Genomic DNA, 23,452 nt, shown 5'->3' with positions numbered 1-23,452 from the left:
CAAGAAGCAGCAGTATGGTCTCGGCAATGAAGGCCTGTGCGACGAGATTTTTAATCCCAGAATAGAGCTTTAGGCTCTGATACCATGACGCAAACTGAGAAACACTTCGTGGAAGAATTTTCTTCATGCCTTTCGAATAATACACAAAATGTTAGCTATATACATCAACCCTAGCAGCAGAAAAGGAAAAATTAACTAGGTTATATCAGATCCCATGATTTGTGGGATATTCTAACAGAATAGGAAACTAACCAAATCAGCCTAATTCTAGGAATACAGGCTGTTACAAAATTTCCTAAAATAGCTAACTATACATGTATAGAATATAAGTCATTAAACACGTTTTCCTACAAGATATCCCCTTGTGTTAACCCCCTAGACATCTCAAACCACTTCCTGGTCCTACCATTAATAATCATATACAAGTTGGTAGAACTAAGGCAACCTTTGATCCATTTACACCAAAAGAATCCAAAGCCCTTCCTAGCCGTCACCTTATCTAGGAATGCCCAATTAACTATTGTAAGCTTTCTCAAAATCTCTCGACTTCTCTTTTTTGTGGTGAGTGCAATAAAAGAGGAATTAATGCTCTTAGACACTACGCCATTTCTATGAAATTCCCAAAAAAAACTCATTACATTATCCTTCAAAAGATCTCAACTATCTTGGAAAAAAGCCAAAGTAAAACCCTTTGGACTTGGAGCTTTATCCCTATGCATCTCCATCGCTACCTTTCTGATCTATTCCATTTCAAACAGTCTCTCAAACCCATGGTCTTAAATTTCCACGAAATTGTCGAAATTTTCATCCCTCAAAATCGAAGTGGCAGTTGATTTCCGTCTTGCATAATTTTTGTCGAAATCTCAACGAATCATTCGAAATCAGTGTTTTAAAAGGCTCAATCAAGGGTCGCCTTGAGGCTCGCCTCAAGGCAAGGCATGCTTAAAATGCCTTGAGACTCAATCTAAAATACCAAATCCCAAAAAGGCTAATGCATTACATGCTGAGGCTAGGCATTTTTGCAAAAAACATGCCTTTTGTGCCTTTTTAGTTGAGGCTTACGCATTTTGGGTGTGTGATTCTCAAGTTAGAATTGGTTAGAAAATTTTAGCTACATGTTTGTACAAAAGGAATGCCATAATATGAGTTTATTTCTAAAACTCTTGAACCTCAACCTTTCCAAAATAACTGGACTTGTATCTTAAGTCATGAAAATAGTTTGAACTTTGTAATGGAATAGCTACCTCGTCATGATTTATGTCATGCATTCAAGTTAGCAATTTTTGAATGGCCAACAAGTATTTTGAAGTACATCTAATTTTTCTTTTTTACATTATATTTGTGATTTTCTTAATTTTTACTTTATTTTAAATAAATACAATTTATTTAACAAATTTGTATCTTAAAAAATAAATTCTAAAAAGGCTTATGTCTCAATGCTTAAGGCTTACGCCTCACCTTTTGAAGGTTAAAACGTCTCGCCTTACGCCTACGCTTTTTAAAACATTGTTTGAAAATTTATCGAAATCTTGAAATTTTAGCGAAACTTGTCGAAATTTTAACTATATAATGAAATTTCGTCGGATTTCAAATGAGAGATTAAGGAGTGAAGTGAAATTTCTCTTTTAATTTATTTTATCGAAACAAAAGATTATTACAAGTGCTTTTGAAATTATATGAAAAAATAAACTTACAGTAACATTTTATTTAACCATTCATGTCTAAATTATCATTATTTGTATAATAAATAATATTTAAATGATTTATGAATTTCATTTGTATTAACTGAATATGTTTAATGTACATTATCTCACAAATATGTTTGATACACATAATATTTTACAATTTTTATACCTCATACAAAACATAGATGTATTTAATTTGTTATATGTTAGTCCTAAAACTTATATTATTATGTTTGTTAACCATCTCTAAAGTTTCACAAAGAATTCCATGCTTTACTGCTAATTTCCGTTATTTTTTCAAATCGAATTCAAAATTGACATTCAAATCGAAATTTCTGTCGAAATTTCCGTACTTTTGGAGCCTCGAAATTTGAGTTGAAATTGAAATTTAAGATCTTGTTCAAACCAATTAGCAAACTCTTCCCCATTGGGTTCCCAATCAAGCCCCTCCATCATCAGCCTATTCCCACAATCCTCATAATTAAGGGATTTTAAAAAAATTAGTAATCCCTTCCTCGATCTGCGACTGATCCCTCACCATTATACCTGAATCCAATTCCAATTCTTTAATCAAACACTTCCTTCTCCTCCCATTCGCAACTCTATGGAACAATCTAGCACTGCAATCCCCATCGTTAGCCCAACAAATCCGAAATTTTTGACGCCCACTTCTTTCTTCCCTGAACAAAAGCAATTCTGATTCATTATGTAATCCCCATCTTTAGCCCAAGGAATCCGAAATTTCTGACGCCAACTTCTTTCTTCCCTGAACAAAAGCAATTCTGACTCCTTACCCTCTTTTCTTCTTCTAAAAACCATACTCCTTTAATCTGTCTAAACACTTTATTCAAAACGTTATCCTTCTAATTCCCAATATTCCTAGACACCTCTTTGTTCAACACCTTAAGCCTATCTTTAATGAAACTCAGCTTCTTCATCACCCTAAAACCAGCCTACCCTTGAACCTGGCACTCCTTCCACCATTCCCAAATTCTTTCACAAAAATACGAATGAACCAACCACATATTCTCAAATCTAAAGGGAATGGGCCTCCATTGGATGGCATTAAAATCTAGGAAAATAGGGCTATGATCAGAGGTAGTTCTAACCAGCACCTCTTGTACAATGTTTGGAAACAATTCTTTCCAAACATCTGTAAAGAGAAATCTATCAATGCAACAGCAAGCTCTATCCCCGGAGTCCACCCAAGTAAAACTGCCATTAGTTAAGGGAACATCTTTGAGGCCACAATCACGAATAAGATTATCGAATCTTCGCATCCCACTATTCACTGTACAGACGCCCAACCTCTCCCTTTATATTATAAACAACCTCCCACCTCCCACTGTGGGTTACAATGACTGAACAAACTAGCCAACATTTAGAAAAAAAAAAAAAAAAAATTTCTGCTGAGAAGAAATAGTAGGGGCCGTATATGTTAGTAGACCACCACTGCCTAACTCCCTTAATATCTAACAAGACAGATAGGGAAAAAGAATCTTGTAAACAGTCTTTTAACAAACAAACTCTAGTGACCCAGGCCACTAATTGATCCCCTGAGGCACCAGAAGGAAAAACCGCCCACTCCCTAGACCTTGAATCCCAAATACTCATAAAAAGTTGAGGGCTAATGTCCTCCAATTTGGTTTCCTAGAGAAATAAATATCAAGGTCTAATCTGTTAATCAAATTCTAACAACTCTTCTTCTACCCAACCCCCCTAAACCCCTAACTTTCCAAGAAAGGATCTTCATTTAGCACAGGTAAGACCCCTGAGACCTTTCCTCATTTATCACAATTAACTAAAGACGCTGACCCAACTCCCTAAGCCAAATTTTGTTTTTTCTTCTTTCCCCAGCCCTCTCCAAAGAAGTACTAAACTCCTCCCCACCTGGATACACCAGTTTAAGACCTAAATCATTTAGAAGAACCTGGGCATTCTCGTTTTCTTTGTCATCCCCAAAAAGGCTTATGGTATTAGGCTTCACCCTAATTACTGGTTCATGATGTAAGATAATTCAGAACTACTATGAATAGACTCAAGAATGGAAATCTACCTTAGGTTTGTCTTGTATTCTTGTATTGCTCTTGAAAGATCCCTTTTGAGGCTATTGGCCAAAGCTAAATGGCTAGAACAAGACTCATATGAGCTGGGAGAAATGTTTTTTGGCTGTGGATAAGCTGTTACTCTTTAGAATTGAAGCCTCATATGAGCTTTGAACTCATCTAACAGAACCCGTCTGAGATTTTCAGATTGTGGAGGCCCTGTAATATCACCCCAGTTCCCTTCCTTTCTTCATGCCTCCCGGCCTCTGCGTACTTGCTATTTTCTCCCTCACCCAATCTTCTAAGATTCTCAATAGGTAACTTCTACTCCTTGGAATCATATGAAGAAAACGATTCTTCTTCAAACACCATCGGACTCTCAATGTGATTGTCCAGAAGCATTATCTCCTTACCTTTCCTCTTTGCATTCAGTTCTTCTTCCTCCATCTTCCTTGGCCCCCCGGTCATAGACATACCCTAACTTTCTCAAAGTTTGTGCTGGAATTCCTTTGCCATGGTCCTTACTCACTTCCCTTGAAGCTTCTTTAAGCATTGTCTTCCACTTTCCTTCTTCTCTGTTAGCATCATCCATCTCCTCTATTTGCTCGTTGGTAGGCTTCTTGGCTGTATTTCTTTGATCCTAGAAAAATCAGTTCTTGACGAAGAGGGCTCTTGGTTATTTAAGAATCCCTAAGCCTGAAACCCATGTAACTCTCTATCTGGGCTGAAATATTATTTTCTGTTCGGGATTCCTTTGGGCCTGTGTTATTAGGCCCATTTTTAAGAGCTGATGGCTGTAGGTAGCCTTCACTGGAATGGGCTTCTGATTTCTGCCTTGCAGCTCCTCTTGTCTAAACCTTGGCACCTGCAACTTCTTGTTCCCCCACTGTCCAAAGTTCCCATAACTACACCTTCAAATCTCTCACCATGAACGTGCTGTGAATTCCCTGAATATTTTCACCGAAAATTCTGAAAATCAGAATCTTTCCTTCTCTGCAGAACCTCCCAGAAAATTCTGTAATTCAAACTCTTTCCTTCTCTGCTGATAATTCCCTGAATATCCTACCTAAAAATTTTGATATTCTAATTTTTTTCCTTCTTTACTGAGATTTACCTTAATATCCTCCCTGAAAATTCTGAAATTGAAGTTTTTTCCTTTCAAATTCAAATTTTTTCCTTCTCTGGTCATATGTGTTCAAGCTTCCCCTTCTCCAGCAATCCTGAGCGTTGCCCAACTCCATGGCTGCTTTCAAGCACTGCTTAACATTCATGGTGCCACAATCCATACACTGGTAACACAACTCTCCATTCCTCGCTTCTACTGCTTGAGGTGGTTTCAAAATCCCCCTTGATGAGGCATCCTCAATTTTTTTGAAGAAATTATGCCAACTTTCTGCTTCCTTCCCTTCTGGAATGCAAATAGCTTGAATAAGGCCACTGTATGGAATTTTTTCCAGAGATAAAACCTCACAAAAATATTGGCCATTAATCTGAACATGAGAATTATGGGCCGCTCTGAAGGTCTTGACCCAAGGATCAATAGTCTTTGAGAAGAGAAAGGATTCCAGTTCTTTGACAATCCAATTTCTCTCCTCCAACGATAGAAGAAGCCAGAACATTTGTCTGATGCACATCTTAGTAATCTTCAAAGAGTTCACATCCTCAAAAGTAGCAAAGGTCTTGCTGCCAATGTCTAAAGAAGATTCTCCCATGATCGAAAAAATTTGGATTTACAAGAGAAAGAAACGGAACTACTCTAATTTTGGAATTCAAAAGAAAGAGACAAACGGCTCTTTATCGTGGGATGAACAAAGAGGTGATGGAAAAACAAACAGAAAAAACTTTGGGTTTCAATAAGAAGAAACAAATGGTTTGAACAGAGAATAACAAGAGAGCGAGGAGGAGAAGCAAAAGAGAAAAGTTTGATGGGGTAATTTAGGTTAAAGAACGAAGAAAGAGCATCCATGTTATATTATTCACCATGCTAGGGCCAAACAGAATGCCTGTGTCCAGAGAGATAGAGAGAGTGGGGGATATATATATATATATATATATATATATATATATATATATGCATCTTTTCTCTTGGGGTATATATATACACACATGCACACACATATATGTATAGAGAGAGAGAGAGAGAGAGAGAGAGAGGATATATATATATATATATATATGCATATTTTCTCTTGTGGCCAACACAGTAGTGAGGGAGGTATATATATATGTATGTATGTGTGTATGTATGCATTTATGTATAGGCATATTTTTCCTTTTAGTTTACAAAATTTTGTGGTAATTTTGACTTGAAATGAAATATAAGCTCATTAATGCAAAATTATCAGTTACAAATTTTACCATCTACACTTCCATGATCATCAACTACGTTCATATTATAGCATATGGTCAGACAAACAAAAAACAACTCAAGGGCATGGCTGATGTGGACAAAAGGGTAGGGTAGGGTTCATACAGAAATTTTTGAAAAAGAAAAAAAAGATTAGTAGGGTGGCAAATTGGCAATGGCTTTAGGGGGGGGGGGGGTGATTCTAGGGGATTGGGAGGTTTGTGGTGCTCTACAAGGATGTTGTAGTGGCTTTAGGGCTCCAAAGTCCAACCACTTCAATGCCAGAATTTCTTGACTCCTAGTCTCTTGACTTTTCCTCAAATTCTTAGTTGGGTTTTGTTAATAGAATTAAAAGGGGCAACAAAACACGAAGTTTCAGTGCAAGAAGTGTCTCAAGGTGTCCTTGCTATGTCAAGAAGTGTTGGAAAGTGTCTTTAGACTCCAGCTGTGTCTAAAAATAAAAGTAAATCAATTAATTTTTGACATGAGTGTCAGGTAGCGGTAGGTGTTGCTATCTGACATGATTTTGATTAAGCTTCCTGAAATGTAGATGTTTCTTAGATCCCAGCTTATTTCTTGTCCCTTTTTTGGGTGTCCATGAGTGTTGCCAAGATTCTTATGAGTTTTAGTGAATTTTTTTGGTCTGATAGCGGCTAGAACAATTGAGAGCATCACCTTACAGAGAGTTAGTTAGGCATCCTAACCCCAAAGGGAGATTGGGGCTCGGTAATGTGCTTTCCAAATACGTAAATGGTTGCGGAGGCTCCCCGTTGAGGTTAACTCCCTTTGACACATGGTGATCGGAAGTGTGGGCTTCATCGGGAATTGGTGGGCTACTAAAGGAAATGGGATTGTTTCTCAGGAAAATTCTTGAAAATTTGCCTCCCAAGTTGCTTGCCTTCTCTTTCCTTTTCCCCTGCTTTAGAGTGGGTATTGGTAACAGGGTATAGTTATGGAGGATGCTTGGGCAGGTGAGAGTTCTTTAGAGATGATGGTGCCTCGTTTGTTTAAGCTTTATTCCCTTCACAATGCACCCATCAGCCCTTTATTTTCTTTTGAGGGGGGAGTCTCTTTCTTGAGATTTTCATCCTTTTAGGAATCTCAATGATGGTCAATGAGCTATCCACCTTGCTTACTGCTCAAGATCAGTTTGCTACATCTAATGGTGGGATGAGAGGCTTTGGGAGGGTGATTCCGTAAGTCTTTACACTTTCAAATCCTTTTTATTTCACCTCTTGAAAATTCTTTCTCCCAACCTTTCTCCAAGCCAAATTATTTGGAAGGCAAAGGTTCTCTTTAAGATTCAGGCTTTCATCCGGACTGTGATTCTCAATGCTCGATAGGGTTAACACACAGGATTTGCTTCAAATAAGAAGATCCTACTAGTCTCTTAGTCTTGATATCTGTTGTATGTGTCGTGAATCTGATGAAATCATCATTCATCTTTTCCTCCACTGTCAGACAGTATACTATTTGAAGCATGGGTGGAGTGCAGGAGTGTAGGGGATCATTTACTTGTGGATTTTGGGGTTTTAGGAAGAGCAGGAATGGAAAGATGTTATGATGCCATACGGTTTTTTCCTGTGGACTCTTTAGTTTGAGAGGAATTCTAGAACTTTATGGGGTCATCCTAGATCTAGGCCTCATTATGAGATGTAGCAATATTTTTGGCGTCTGTTTGGGCTTTCTCTTTTGGTTGTTTCTGGGGGCTGTTTCTGTCTGACCTTCAAAGAGATTGGAGGCCAGTCTAGCTTGCTTTGTATTGTTTGCAATTTTTTTTTTTTTTGGAGATCATTCATTCTCCATGCCTTTTAATTGCATTCTGTTCTGTTAATAAATTTCTCTTATCCAAAATACAGGTGCACTGCTGTGCTGTGTGTGGAGAGCAGTTTGATATCTGAATTGATTTAATTATTGTTCTGGTGTTTTGCATACTGCTTTCATAACCTCTGGACTGGTTGAAGATGCTTTGTTGGCTGATCCTTCTGAAGTTGGCATAATTGGAGTTGTTTAACAGCTGTTTGTGGAATGTCCCCTGTAATAATTGTGATTGCAAGTATTAGCCTGCGTGTTGTCTTCTTCTTGTTATTTACCATTTGGTCATTGTTTTTGACCATGTCAAAAAAGCAGCTACTAATATACTCCCCCCAATAGGCAGCATATGAGTTAAATGGCAGCTTTTAATATTTTTTTAGATTAAAAAAAGTCGTTTTATTAATGAGAAGAGAAAGTAAAAAAGGGAGCATAAGAAATCCTCCTTAGAATGTAGATGAACAACAAGAGGAAATATCAAAACATCACCTGCCCTCCAATCTTGCTGTAAGTCTGCACAAGACAATCCTTTGAAACAACCAGCTACAAAGGCACATGACAAGGCCAACTGATGAATCCTTTGCAAAGGATAGTTGAAGACATCTTCTTTCCCGTGAATATGCGTGCATTTCATTCCAACAGAATCCTTCATAGCACCACAAAAAGCCAACATCTCCACAATGCTAAACATGTCTATTCCTCCCAAAACTCAAAATAGATGGCTAATATATGTTCCACTGACTTGGGATGACTTAGGACACACAATTCTTGTCAAACAGTCCAAATAAATTGTTCCACATAACACAATAAAATCAAGCCAATCTCTACTCCTCTCAAACCTGAAAAAGAGATGGCCAATAGATCCTTTGCTGATTTTAGATGGACTCAATTCTCCCCAGATTGTCCATATAAATTATTACAATGAAGGAACAAATGAGAGACATATGTCCGACCCAAATAAACAAAGTCACTTAATTGCCTTCCCATGTAAAGATGATGCTAAAATTATTGCTGAATAGCAATGAGAAGATGCTAAGGTCCTTAGCTTGCTCTGAAATTCTACAACAACAACAATAGCAACAACAACAACAAATGAAGCCTTAAGTCCCACTAGGTGGGGTCAACTACATGAATCCTTTTCTGTCAAGTAATGTGATCATATGGACAATTTCTTTCGACAAATTCAGGGCTATTAAATCCTTACTATCTCATTCCAAGTTATTTTAGGTCTACCCCTTCCCCTTTTACTACCCCTCACGGTAATTAACTCACTCTTCTTCATCAGCACACTATATGACCTATGTTGCAAGTGTTTAAACCATTTGAGTTTTCCCTCCCTTATCTTATCTTCTATAAGAGCTATGCCTAACTTACCGCAAAAATGTTCATTTCTTAATTTATATTTTAATGTTATACCACTCATCCACCTTAGCATTCTCATCTCGACAACTTTTACTTTTGGAATATGCTATTTCTTAGTTGCCCACCATTCTAATTCATATTGAGAGTATTCCTATAAAACTTCCTTTTTAATTTTAAGGGTATTCCATGATCACAAAGCACACTCGAAGCACTTCTCCACTTCAACCTGCTTTAACTCTATGCATTACATCTTCAATTTCTCCTTCAGCTTGCATAATGAATCCAAGGTATTGAAGTCTACTAGTGCATTGATTTCTTAGTCATCGAGTTTAACTTTGTCTCCAATATTCTTCCTATTATGACTAAAATTACATTTCATATATTCTATCTTACTTCTGCTTATTCTAAGGCCTCTAGATTCTAGATCTTCTCTGCATAATTTAACTTAGATTCTACTCCACCCTTAATTTCATTAATTAAGACAATATCATCTACAAACAACAAACACCATGGAACCTCATTTTTGATACTCCTAGTCAGTTTATCCATCGCTAAAGCAAAATGATAAGTAGGAGGAATATTCTTGTGATTTGACTTGCATGTATGATGCGTTAGTTGAATATTTCCAATTACAACAATATGATAAAAATGTCACAGTGCTTTGTATTATTTTGAAAAGCATTTGAAGAGTAATGCAATTATGGAGTTACCTTATGATGTTATAGTTATGCAAAAAGAGAGAAAACATGATTGTGATCAAGCCTCTCTCAAGACAATGAGTGGTTGCAATGATGTCTCTCTCTCACTCTCTCCCGCTCAACCGGATCTCTCCCCCTCATGCATATGGTGCTATGGAGCCTCTTGTTGTGGGCTATGTTGAACCGAACGATATAGATCGAAGGAAAGTCCTTTGGTCTGCACTTGGACAAGGTCGGGGGGGATGTCCTCTCTTCTCAAGGTTGAGAACAATGTTGTTTATAATAGGTGGGTTGGCTTATAAAAAAAGGCTGCAACATGGTTTGCTAATGGGTTGTTGGTCTTTGATTGGATGGAAAAGGATTTTCGAAGTATTCATAAGGATATCACAATATACTGGCTGTCAAACAGGTGGATGAATGTGGGAAAAATCTTGGGGTTAGGGTTTGAGTGTTAAGGTAAGAGATTTTCAGTGTTCATTCCTAGCAATGTAAAGGGAGATAGATGGCAAAGCTTCATGAGTGACTTTCGCAAGTTAGCAAAGGAATTTTTGAAGGATTTTGGAGGTTTGATTGTAGATGGCCCTTCACATACCAAATCGTGGAGTGAGGTGGTGTTGGAAGGCAATAAAGGCAAATGCTAGGGTTGTAGTTGTCAAGATCCGTCTAGAAGTTGAGGTATGTTGGTTAGAACAAAAGAGAGTTGTTGTAGGTGTGGAGGTGTGTTTTAGATGAAGGAACTTGGGCTTTCAAAGGTTGGATGTCATCGCTAATCAATTGGAATCGAATGATAAGGAAGCTAGGGTTTTGGAGGGGGTTGCGTTTCTCTTAGAGGCAACTAAGGTTGCGTTGGAAGAGGAGATTGTGAAGAGGAGAGGGTCGGGTGGTATGTTTCTCATTTTGTACCTAGCTCAATTAATTTGAAAAAGGAGGTACATCTTCTCCTATCTAAATTGGGCCATTTATTTGAGCAAGCCCAAGGTTTAGGTAAGTTTGAGTTTGACTCTAATGAGGAGTCTTAAGGGAGGATCTCATTCGTTGGGCTCCACACTAAAGGATCATGGTGGTAGTCTTCTTGTTGGTTGGGGAAGTGAGGATAAGGTAATTCCTTGTCAGATCCCAATAATGGGAAGGCCCAGATTTTAGTCCCTAGAATTTAGGAGATAAGTAGTGGGATGGAGGATTCTATTGCCTTCGATAATGGAATCCAGTTCCACTCTCGACTAATCCAAGTTACAGATCGAGCTAAGCGAGCTTTGAATCAAATCTAGAATATTAGCAGTTCAGAGTCAAAACTGGATCATTGTGTTAAAAATGCGACTTGGTGTTGAAGAGGGTTTAAAATGTGGAAAGGAGTAAAAATCTAGAACTTGCTTTTTTTTTTTTTTTTGTTGGGGGGGGGGGGGGGGGGGTGTTGCTGACCTCTTTTGTCCTAATTTTAACATATTTGAGGGAAGTAGAGTGTATGCTCATTGAAAGGCGGCTTGTATGGGTGCTGAGATGAGGAAGGTGTTTGAAGAGAGAAAATTCTGGTGACACATTGGCAAAGATTTTAAGGAGAGATTCTAAAGGAGAACTTAGTATAGTGGATGAATCTCTTGCAAAGGAGGTTCAGTGTAGCAATGGGGCAAGAAAAGAAAAGGAGGTAAAGAAATAGAGGGATTTTTCATATTCAGAAAGTGATAATATTAGTGAGTTTGACTATGGTGGGGGCTTGTTGGATGAGATTTGAAAATTCTATGGATACGTTTTTGATTCTTGCGACGAAGTAGGGGATTTATCTTATGTTAATCCTCCCCTGCTGGAAGGTTTGGAGGGAATGTCTTCTTTGATAATGACGGGTTGGTTATCAATTTATAGCATAGGGATGGAATTTTGCCTACTTCCATGGGGGAGATTCTTGAGGAGTTAGAAGCTCAAGCTCTTTTGGATAAAATGGATTTAAAGTTGACTGATATTGGAGTAAATGAAGTGCGTTTGGATGGTGGAAACAATTGAAAGATGAGGGTAAAAGGGAATTAGCGAATTCAAAGAGTTGGTAAATTATGATGGAAAGGGTTTGAAAAGGAGTTTCCTTGGTTAATATTAATATTGTCTAGTTTTATTTTGTAACTTTTGATTTTTCCCCCTTTTTATTTTTTTTTTGTTGTTTTTTGGTGGACTCTTTATCCTTGCACGTTGTACCTTCCTTTTCCCTATCTAATATTGCCTCTTTTATCATATTAAAAAAAAAGAAAGAAAAAGAGCCTCTCTCTAGATTAAAGCTTGAGTTTAAGCCAATTAAATCTTAGATTCTTAGGAGGTGCAGACCTTCCTTCTTTTGCAAAGGCATATTGATGGAGGACCATTTGCGCTGCCTTTTAAGCATTTTTATAAGAGGCGTTCCAGGAAATTAGCGATTTATTATTTGTTGAAGGAGTTTTAGTTATTTTCTTCTAATTATGTGGAGGGGATTCTTGAGAGGGGAGGAATATTCTTGTTGCACAAATTAATAATTTTGTAGTATTGAGTAAAATGGAAGACAAAATAACCACCATGGTTCTCTCCTTTATTTATAGTATATGTCAATGTCAAATATATGGCAATGACCATAATACCCTTACCAACTCATGTTTACTAATATAACAATAGCACACTAATAATGCCAAATGACCAAAATAACCATTCCCCTCAAGCTTGAGCATAGATACCATAGGCTCCTAGCTTGTTACAAATGAATTTAGCGTGAGCACCCACAAGGCTTTAGTGCATAAATTAGAGAAAGCTGCAAATCAAGCTTCACATGAGTTGTTGTAATGGCCTTCTGGACAAGTTTCTCTCAAACAAAATAACAATCAACTTCAATATGTTTTGTCTGCTAATGCTGGGTTGGAGGCATATGAATGGCAGCTTGATTATCACACATCAACTCCTTGTACTAAGATTGTGGAAAACGCAGTTCTTTCAACATGTTCTTCAACCAAACAAATTCACATGTAGTGTGAGCCATGGCCTTATTCTCTAATTCAACACTTGATTCGGCTAGGCCACCACAGTCTGTTTCTTACTCTTCCAAAAAACAAATTACCACCAACAAAGATATAGTACCCGATTGTGAATCTTTTGTTGGAAGGTTACCTGACCCAATCTACATGTGTATATCCTTGAATATAAGTGTGACACCGTTCCTAATATAAGAGACCTCTCCTAAGTGCGCCTTTGAGATATCTGAAGATGCAAATTATTTTTATCCTAGTGACTTGTTCTTGGAGAAACAAGAAATTGACTTACAACACTTGTTGCAGAAGATATATCCGATGAAGTGATTGTTAGATAATTCAACTTTCCAATAAGTCTTCGGTATTGTCCTAGATTGGCAATAAGTCACCCATGTTTGGCACTACCTTACTGTTAGGATTTGTACGTGCAATAAGTGGATCCTAATAGCCCAATCTCATCTGAAAGATCAAGAACATACTTCCTTTGTGACAAACTATTCCTGTATGAGATCTAGATATTTCTATATCCAAGAAGTACTTAAATGGTCCCAAATCTTTGGTCTGAAACTTACTCTAAAATGCTTTAGCTTTAGCCTTTGGATATGTTGATCATCATCACCATGAGCCATAATATTATTCACATACACAATAAGTTGAATCCTACTATATGAAGTATGACGATAAAATATAGAGTTATATATTGCACACCGTTTGGGGCAAAACTCAAGTACTACATTAAATCAACCATAACATGCTTTGGGAGACTTTTAAACCATATAATGACTTCTTGAGTTGACACACTAAGCTTGACTCCTCTTGAGCAACAAAACCATGTGGAGCCATACAGACTTTCTCTTGAAGCTCACCATAGAGAAAGGCATTCTTCACATCTAACTAATGTAGAGGCTAGTGACAAGTGGTGGCTAAAGAGATGAACAACATACTAAGGCAAGTTTGGCGGCCAAGTATAATGTGTCTAAATATTCCAAATTGTACACTTGAATATATACCTTAGCAACAAGATGGGCCTTCAAACAAGGAACAAAACCATTAGGATTGATTTTCACATATATATGCAACAAATACCAACCACAGATTGGGAAGAGATACCAATTCCCAAGTATTGTTTTCTTGTAATGCATGCATCTGTTCAACCATTGTAGTCCTCCAACTAGAATAGGCTAAGGCTTTAGAAACAAATTTAGGAACAACAATTGAAGATAGACTACTAACAAAACAACATTATAAAGGTGACAAGAAGTCATAGCAAACAAAGTTAACATTGGGATGCTATGTACATGTGCATTTACCTTTTCAGGCAGCAATGATAGGATCAACATTGTGGGAACTGTGATCATCAAACAAGGAAACCAAAGGTGTAGCAGTACAAGCTTGAAGAGACTCTCCTTCCTTGAGGTGCCATTGTGAATGCACTTGCAAATTAGGATGATTGAGGCGACGAGAATGACTTGAACTACATGAAGGCTTGCTTGGATGACTGGCCATATATAATAAATAGAATATGGAAGATTAGGCAAAGGAAGAGATTCATTAAGGTTAGAAGCATTCAAGGACATAGAATAGCACGATGTTGCCTTAAAGAAGGTGACATAAAAAACAATATAGAGTAGGACTATAACGGCATCCTTATTGAGTGCAGGAGTAGCCTAGAAAGACCCATTTTATAGCACAAGGATCCATCCACCTTGTTGGGTGAGCTGATAAACAAAGGACACACTTGAATATACAGGGAGGTAAAAAGAACAAAGGAGCATTTGGGGAGAGAAAAAAGTAAGGATTTTTCCACCAAGAATAGAGGGCGGCATTTTGTTGATAAGATAGCACGTAGTGAGCGCAATATCACTCCAAAACACTTTAGGAACATGGATATGATAAAGTAAGATATGAGTGGCTTCAAGGATATGTCTATTTTCCCTTTCTACAACCCCTTTTCTGGAACAGGATGGCTGATGAATAGTGCAAGGTTAAGTCATATAAATAGTGAATTGGGTACTGAAGTACTCTTTAGCTTTATCACTGTGAAGTATTTGAACTTGCAAACCAAATTGAGTTTATTTCATAGAAAAAGGCACAAAAGATAGGAAATGACTCATAATGATCTTTCATTAAATAGTGTCAAGTCATCCTTGAATCATCATCAACAAAAGTTTCGAAGTATCAGTAACCCAACTTGTACACAACCCAACTAGGACCCCAGACATCAACATGGACTAGCGCTAGAGGCTTGTTGCTTGTTAAATTGACTCAGGAAGCAAATGGAATACGATGATGCTTTCCCAACTAAGAAGACTCACACTCAAGACCAAACACAACTCAAAGTAGGAGTGCTTTGAATTTTCCAATAAAGGATAATAAAAACTGTAGTGGATTTTGAGTTGTGTAGCAGCAACAAAATATAGCAACTCAAGGTGGTAAAGTCCACCAACGTCATGTCCTCTGCCAATCGTTTTCCTCGTCTTCAAATCTTGAATGACTATAGAATTAGGAAACAATGTTATTGAACAATTCATAGATTTGGTAATCTTGCTAACTGACATAATATTAAAAAGTAACTTGCGAATATACAAAACGGAGGAAAGAGCATCCCTATTCCCTTAATGGCAATAGTAGACCCATTAGCAACAATGACATAAGGTAGAATTTGAGAATATTGGAGAGCCAAAAAGAAATTAGGTATACCCATTGTACGATTAGTGGCGGCTGAATCCATTCCAAGGACTTGGGTGAGAAATACTAGAGACAGGCAAGCTGTAGGGTGACAAGCTTGCTGGGATGGATGGTGGAGTTGAATTAAGCAATTGCTAAGAAGATTTAGCTCATAGATGGTGACTAGTGACGGTGTTCTCACGGATGAAGAGATACGTTGAACTAGTGGGAATCCAAAGTGAGCGGGGTGGGGAGAGAGAGAGATGAGGAGAGAGAGCTTAAATGCCCAAAAAGATCCCCACTGAAGAATGATTGTGGGTATTTATGAGGGACGGGCAAAAAAGGTGTGAGATGTCATCCTCCAATAAGAGAATGCCGTGTGACATCTCAATCAATGAAAAACTGACAATTATTGGTCAAAGAAGGTCAATTCTACAATCTAGTTCAGAGCTGTAATTTCATGCATTTACAAATTACTTTTAGTTTAATTTGTAATTTTTTGTTGTTTGGTCTTCAAAGTTTCTTAGTTGCCATTTTATAGGCTTGTGGATATATTGGATAATTAATTTGAATAGATTAATTGAATTTGCCTTGAGCTATGTTGTCTCCCCTCACCTGCCTCTTCCTCCTCATTTTCTCAGCTCTCTTTTTCTATTTCTCTTCTCTATTTATTCTTACTTCTTTCTCTATTTTCTCTCACTAATCATTCTATTTCTTGATATTTTCTCTTTCTCCTTTGTTGTGCTAGATCATATTGTTATTGAGCACATTCTTCCAGCTACAAATCCTCACTTGCTACCACTATAATAACACCCCCCCCCCTCCCATTGTTGTCTCTACAAGTTGAGATCCCCTTAATCCAAAGATCAAGCTTCAAAAGAAAAAGAAAAAAAGAACAAAAGGTCGTGTTTCTATAATAGGAAAGACAAAGTAGCAGAAGCACCACGAACCACCAGGAAATCTCTCATCCTCAAAACTCCTCTGCTTCAAGCCCTCTGATCATCATTATCCCTTTTCCTCATCCTAGTTCTAGCACTATAACCATCAATTCACTGCAACACCCAGTCATGTAGCCCCATCCTCACAGCCATAAGGATTCAATTTCAGGACTTTTTGTGAGAGAGCAGGTTTGTGAGAGAGTTCTCTGCATGAGGTAGAACCCCAATATATGGGGAGAAGCACAGTGGGTATATGTTGAATGTAGGTAGGGATGGAGGGAGGGAGCACAATGGATGCATAACTTGTGAAAGAGCATGCTGGATATATGTTGAATGTAGTTTGCCTCCACACGCACATGCATATTTGTGCCTGAAATTTTGTGTACTTCATGTCCCACTTCTAGTTGGTCCTGCGTATCTTGCATTCGTCTGTTGGTAGCTATTGCTAATATCAGATGTGCACGGAATCTGAAATTACTTTACATGCATTTTGAAATTTTTATTTTTTATTAGAGCATGATGTGTATTAGTCATATGACATGTATTGTTGCTAGAACTTTGGAGTATGGTTGCCAGAATTTTTTTATTTATTTCATGACCCTTCCGCTTTGGGATTATGAGCTCACTCTTCTTAGTTTGAATAACTGAACATTGCACAGCTTGCAATTTTATTAAGGAATCTATTTTAAAGTTTTGGGCTTAATTTAAGCTTGGCTCTGGAGAGCCTCAATAAATTTAATCAAACTTGTTTATATATAGTAAAACAAGAAAAACTCCATGCCATTGAATGCGTGGCTCCAAGTTTTGCTCTGTCCTTCAAGTATTGGGGCAGTCTACTTTCTCCATCCTGCTGGACAAGTTTCGAAATAGTAGAGGTGTGTCCAAAGGTCAAGGGGCGTGTCCAAAGCGTATTTAGCCGCCCCGCGGGGGGGGGGGGGGGGGGGTGGTTTCTGTTTAAAGGGACACCAATGGGTCCATAAACAGGACATGGATTTGACTTTCAGGTTTCAATCTAGATAATCTAGAAAATTTAGATATTCTAGATCTCTACTACTGGTCTCATCACCTTCAACAAATCATATCAGAATACTATTTCATTGCTACCAAAGAAGTAATTTGGTTAGAGCAATTTTGCATTCTCTAAAAGTGTTAAATGGTTCTATCTTTGTTAGTGCAAGCGCAGATTGATGGTGGATATTTGCTGGAACCAGTGCACACCAATAGTTTGCCCATAGTGAGCACGGTTAAAGCCTCAACGAAAGCAGCGTGAAATAATGTTCTTTGAAGCATCTCTCCACTAAGAATTTTAGTATCCACCAGTGAATTTTGTTCCAATCCACATCATCCCTGATTGTGCCATGCTTGAGCCCGAGGGTTTTGCTTCAGCTAGGGTCCATCTCAATTTTTTCAATACCTTTTATCTTGTAACGTATGTCGAGTATCATGATTTAGGGTGTGTAGCATGTGCGTCATTAAATATGTAATTAGGTTTGATGTAGTGACCATGGTAAAAAGATGTTTAACTACCATAATCCAAAACCAAATCTATATTGGGCTGCGAGATTACATCCTGCAAGTTGACTTGGCAGGGATTTTGGGTTCAAACTTAATGCTCATATTAGTTGTCTAGTGGAAAGCTGTCTTATGTCATGGCTGCGTAATGAACTAGGAAGCACAGATACCAACACGAGACACGAATACGACATGATACTTACACGGAGATATGGCAATTTAAAAAAATGCTGATACGACACAGTATGGATACATTAACTAATATTAAAAATATATATTTAGGCATGTTTTTCATTTTAGATGACAAATACTTGAGTAATTTTAGTTTAAAATGAAATATAAGCACCATTCATCCGAAATTATCAATTACACATTTTACAAACTGCCAAACTATACTTATACAATCATCAACTACATTCATGTTATGGAATATTGATCCAATGACAGAAAAAAAGAACTCGAGGGAATGGCTGATAGTGGCAATGGGCATGGCTCATCAAGGAATTAAAAATATAAAAAGATTAATAGATAGTGGCAAACTAGTGATTACCTTAGAAAGAGGGGAATTCTGTGGGTTGGATGGTCTGGTGGTGCTCTATAAGGCTGGCACAGTGGTGCTAGGGCTCCAAAATCCAACCACTTCAATGTCAAAGAACCCTTTAACTCTTAGTCTCAAACTCTAAAAATATTCTTCAACAGAATTAAAAGGGGGCAACATATCACACTGTTTCAGTGCAAGAAGTATCCCAGAGGTGTCCTTGCCATATTGAGAAGTGTCTCAGCAATGTCCAAAGATAAAAATAAAATAATTAATTTCCAATGCATGTCGAATACGTTTTGGTGAGTGTTTCACAGGTGTTGATATCTGACGTGTCGGACACTAACACTTAGGCTTCCAGAAGTGTTGGTGCTTTCTGGGTAATGAACTTGTTCTGCCTTGTGATTTGAGTTTTGTCCTGTGGTCTCGTTTGATCATATCTGATGCTATCTTTTCAATTTCTCTTTAATTACTGTGTTGGTGTTTTGATCTATTTTAAACTTTTCAGTCAAGGAGCTTAATATTGAAGAGCCAAGACAAGAGATATCGCCCCCTTTTTTTCAGGAAGGTCAGGGAAGAATCTGTTAAGAGATGCTAATTCGTTTCATTTGGGCAGTACTATTTCAGTTCTTTCTTTCTGTGTTCTAGGAAGACCTGGAAAAGTCTTTACTAAGAGCTTCGCAACAGCAGAGGCAATTAAATCCTGCTTTAAGACAAGGAGATATTCTGGTATGGTTTTTCATTGCATCTTTGCTTGGAGAGCAGATCTTTGCTGACGCCATCTTGCTGTGTCTTACAGGTTGCTGTTCTGGAGGAAATAATAAAGGGGATGAAGGTAAGGAGCTATGTTTTCATCTAGGTTTTTATTTTAATTTTTTTTCCGTCCTGCGAATAGTGGGATCTGAATTGTTTAATTGTTTGGTATTAGTTGCTGAGATCTTGATTTAATTTAATTTTTTCTTCTGTCCGATTGACTAGAGCAAAATATAAATATAGAATCTAAATCTGAAACAAATGCAAAAAAAAACATTGCAGGATAGTTCTACTTCGAAGTGGGATGATGTCGTATTTGTCCCTCCTGGTTTTGATGTTTCAACTGATCCCTCGCAGCTATGAGAAAATTTTAGAAGGATTGTTGACAGCATTTTGACTAATTCAAGGGTGTGATTTTTGATGTTACAGTGTTTTGTTTTTCCTTTTCTGATGTGGCATTATATTATACAGTATAATTGAATACTTTTGAGTGGGCTGTGGAAATTTTGCCATGTAACTGATATAGCAAATTGCAACAATCCTAGACCAGTCAGAAATGAAATTTATTCTCTTTTGATGCTGAAGAATGTAGTTCCATACTATTGAATTTGGATTTATATTTGGATTTATATTGGATTTGGATAAGATGTAATATAAAATTATATTGAAATTTGTCTAAATCAACTTAAATCCAAATTCAAGGTGTAAAATTCATGCTCCCAAACGCAACGTTAGACTTTTGTTGAGCCTTGTTTTTTAAGAAAGTGTTTGGGAATGTGGATTTCGAGTCTTAAAACTTAGATTTATATGAATTTGAAAGAAATTAATTCCATACTTGGGAGGTCTTAGATTTGAATTTGTATGGATTTAGAAAAGATGTAATATAAAATTGTATTAAATTTTATTCAAATCCGTATCAATTTGCATGGATAGATGATTTTGGGATCTTATTATACTTGTGTCTAGGATGAATAAAAAATATATAAAATAATATTAATAATACATATATCAATCGGTCACCATGCTATTATAGTAGTTTGATTGCTCAATGGATTTTGTTTTGACCATGCCAACAATTCCATTTTTTACCTTGAAAAAATATTTAAATTTATTTTTCCGAGGTTGTATGATAATTTTTTTACCCCAGCAATATACTGTCAAAAATAGCCACCAAATTTGTATTGGCGAGTTTGGCTATCATCAAAGATATTGTCTATATTGATAATTTGTACTGTACCTTTGTTAATTGGCAGCATGATATGTTTTGCTAGGCTTGCCAATTTATTAATTTCAATAAATAGTTTTTAGAGTGGGAATTATGAATTTTTTTAATGCAAATTGGCCCCTAAAAATGTAGGATACTGAAATAAGTGGTGACTTACAAGATAGGGCCAAATAGAATATAGAGTCCTATAAATCATAAGGGGGAGAAATAAGGAAGTTACTAGAAATAAAATAGGAGAGGGATGAGGAGAATGGCAGCGTTTGGCAAGGTTAGCAAAGTAAATATAAATATGCCCTTTGCTTGACCAAGTCAAATTTGGGATTGCAAGTAGGTTTTTTATTTCTTGTACTGACAACAACTTGATTTAAATCATGATAGACTCGTTCGATATTCATTACAATTTGACTCTATTCACCTTTCTTTTTGAGGTCAGTTTTTTTTTTTTTTGAAGATGTAACTAATTATTTGGCTACACATTACATAACACAAAGATTAAACGAACATCTTCTAACAGTTGGAGCGCTTAGTTTGATTTGCATTTGTATTTCTATAATGTTTCTTCAATAGCATTTGAACGCATGGATATGAAGTGAGATTGAATTGATTAAGAAGGTTTCATGGGCCTAGCTCGTTTAGGCAATTTCAAGAATGATTGAAGTATGAGGTTTAGTTGTGTTAAAGGTTCTATGCAGTTGTCATTAGCACTTTTTTTTTTTTTTCGTTTTTTGTTTTGTTTTGTTTAGGTGTGGTTAAGTTCATTTAATTACTATTTCATTGGTTGGTTTCTATACTAGCTTAGTTCCAAATAACTGATAATTATGGTTTGTAATACCAAAGTTAGGTTTGAAAGTGCGGTTGCCTAAGACGAACACACTAGCATCAGTTATACACTCGTCCTTTCGAACAGTATAATAACTTCGCATGTGCACATATTAATCAAGTAAGGGTTTTGATTCTTCTTTAGATTTGAGATCACATTTCCTTCAAATATTGTTTCACCTTATGACAATCGCGTACCTAATTAGACTCAAGGTTTTTCTTACCTCATTAGACTCAAGGTTCATTAGACTCAAGGTTTTTCTTACCTCAAGAATCTTAGGAAGAACATTAGAGGTAACTTTTGGGCTCCATTGTCTGATTATTTCAATTTTTTTTAAAAAATCATTTATTAATAAATTAACCACACTAATCAAAAGAAAATATAACAATAAAAATAAGATTAGCAACATCTAAATCCGAAGCTAGCATAAGTAATAAGGAATGTACAGTAACTGGACATAAGGAAAATAAAATTACCAAATATTAATATAGCTAAAAAAGCAATTTTATATATATTTTTATTTATCAATTTTTATGATTCATAGTCTAAATAATGAAAATAAGGAAATTAAGATTTATATCAAGTTACTATAATATAAAAAGACTACTACATAAAGTCAAAATAAAAGTTTTTTAAATCACAAGATTCTAATCTTACTAAAGAAAGAAAGAAAGAGAGAAGAAATAGAGCAACATCAACTTTATGTATTAAATTTTTTTTCTCTTTTTGATTAATTGATTTATTTTATTAGTCAAATAGAAAACCCTAATATGTAAAAACAAATAAGAAAACTCTAGAACTTAAAAATCAAGATAGAAATTTTAAATAAAAAATTAAGGCACAAAAAACAATTATAACAATAATAGATAACAAAAAATAAATTTTTTAGCTAAATTATGGATTTCTACCAATTTTTATTTTAGAAATATTTATATAGTAATAAATAAAGAAAACAAGAATTTTTTTTTTTTTTAAAAAAAAAAAGTATCGAGTTGATCTTATTCTCCTCTAAAATGCTATTTTCTCTCTTTGATTTAAGACCAACACAATGATGAAATACATATAATAGAACACAAAAGAGAATTTGAAAGTACAACCAAGCTGCAAATAATCTCTTCTTCATTCATACACACAATTTCAATCATACCATGAAGAAATTATAGGTTAATCTTGACATTAACATGCAAAAACATTCAAAAATATGATCTAGTATTCAAAATTCACATTAATCCTTCACACTTTACAAGCTAAAATAGATAAACATCAAAGAAAAAATAAAAATGTTGTATTTTTGTGTTCTCCTTCAAGAAGAAAATAAATCAGCAAGATGAGAAGGCCAATGAATAATATTATGTTCTTTCCTTGAATCTCCTTGTACATGTGCCTCCTTCCAATCTTTAACGTGTGTAGCCTCCTCCTCTTTCTTGAATATGCAGTTTTCCCAAAATTTAAAGTATATCCTCTAGGATTTTTCTCCTCCTTTCCTTGAATTGCAATTAAAATGAATTTGAACACAAAAATTGGAGACATTATACACAAAATCAGTCCCATTTGGATTCTAAGACCTCACAAAAATATACCGACCTTTTAAAATTCAAAAATTAGGGGTCCGAAATAAGCTCGGATGAAAATAGGTAATAGTAGTAGCCCCCTTTGTTCATCTCTTCTCTCTATGAGAGTGCAATAAAGTTGTTGTTGACTTTTTGAGTCTGATCCCTCCTGTTTTGCTGTTGATAAAACGTCTGTATCTCATGTGTACATTTAGTGTGTGAACATGTCTATATTTTAACATGCTCATGAGGTAAAAGGAAAATGGAAGCCAGAAGGACCTCAAGATCATACATCCTGACGTATTCCATAAGGCTTGAAGAGTAAGACAAAAGAAGAAGACATCTACTTTCAATTGTATTGCATTTTGTTTTAATTTGGTCTGTAATAATTGCAAAATGTGAATGTAAACTCAAAATGACCATAGACTGACCCTAGGGACCAGCACTTTACACAAAAACTCATTTCTTAGATAACTAATTGGTTAGGGTTTAAAATTAAGGCTAAAACAAAGTTTTCAAAAACTT

At 36.2% G+C, this 23,452-nt stretch overlaps 1 protein-coding gene across 1 annotated transcript in view; it reads left to right on the top strand.

The window, feature by feature from the left end:
• Positions 1-19,916, top strand: part of LOC131150255 (protein TIC 22-like, chloroplastic) — a 43,964-nt gene extending 24,048 nt beyond the window's left edge. The window contains exons 4-7 of the mRNA XM_058100862.1: positions 19,088-19,147; positions 19,228-19,308; positions 19,379-19,414; positions 19,615-19,916. Coding sequence (XP_057956845.1) covers positions 19,088-19,147; positions 19,228-19,308; positions 19,379-19,414; positions 19,615-19,695 — 258 coding nt within the window. The 3' untranslated portion in view covers positions 19,696-19,916. The remainder of the gene's footprint in view (positions 1-19,087; positions 19,148-19,227; positions 19,309-19,378; positions 19,415-19,614) is intronic.
• Positions 19,917-23,452: the final 3,536 nt, after the last annotated feature.

This window comes from Malania oleifera, chromosome 3, assembly GCF_029873635.1.
Source record: "Malania oleifera isolate guangnan ecotype guangnan chromosome 3, ASM2987363v1, whole genome shotgun sequence".
Classification (NCBI taxonomy): domain Eukaryota; kingdom Viridiplantae; phylum Streptophyta; class Magnoliopsida; order Santalales; family Ximeniaceae; genus Malania; species Malania oleifera.
The sequence above is the reverse complement of the archived record's forward strand: the minus strand, read 5'-3'. Positions and strand labels throughout refer to the sequence as shown.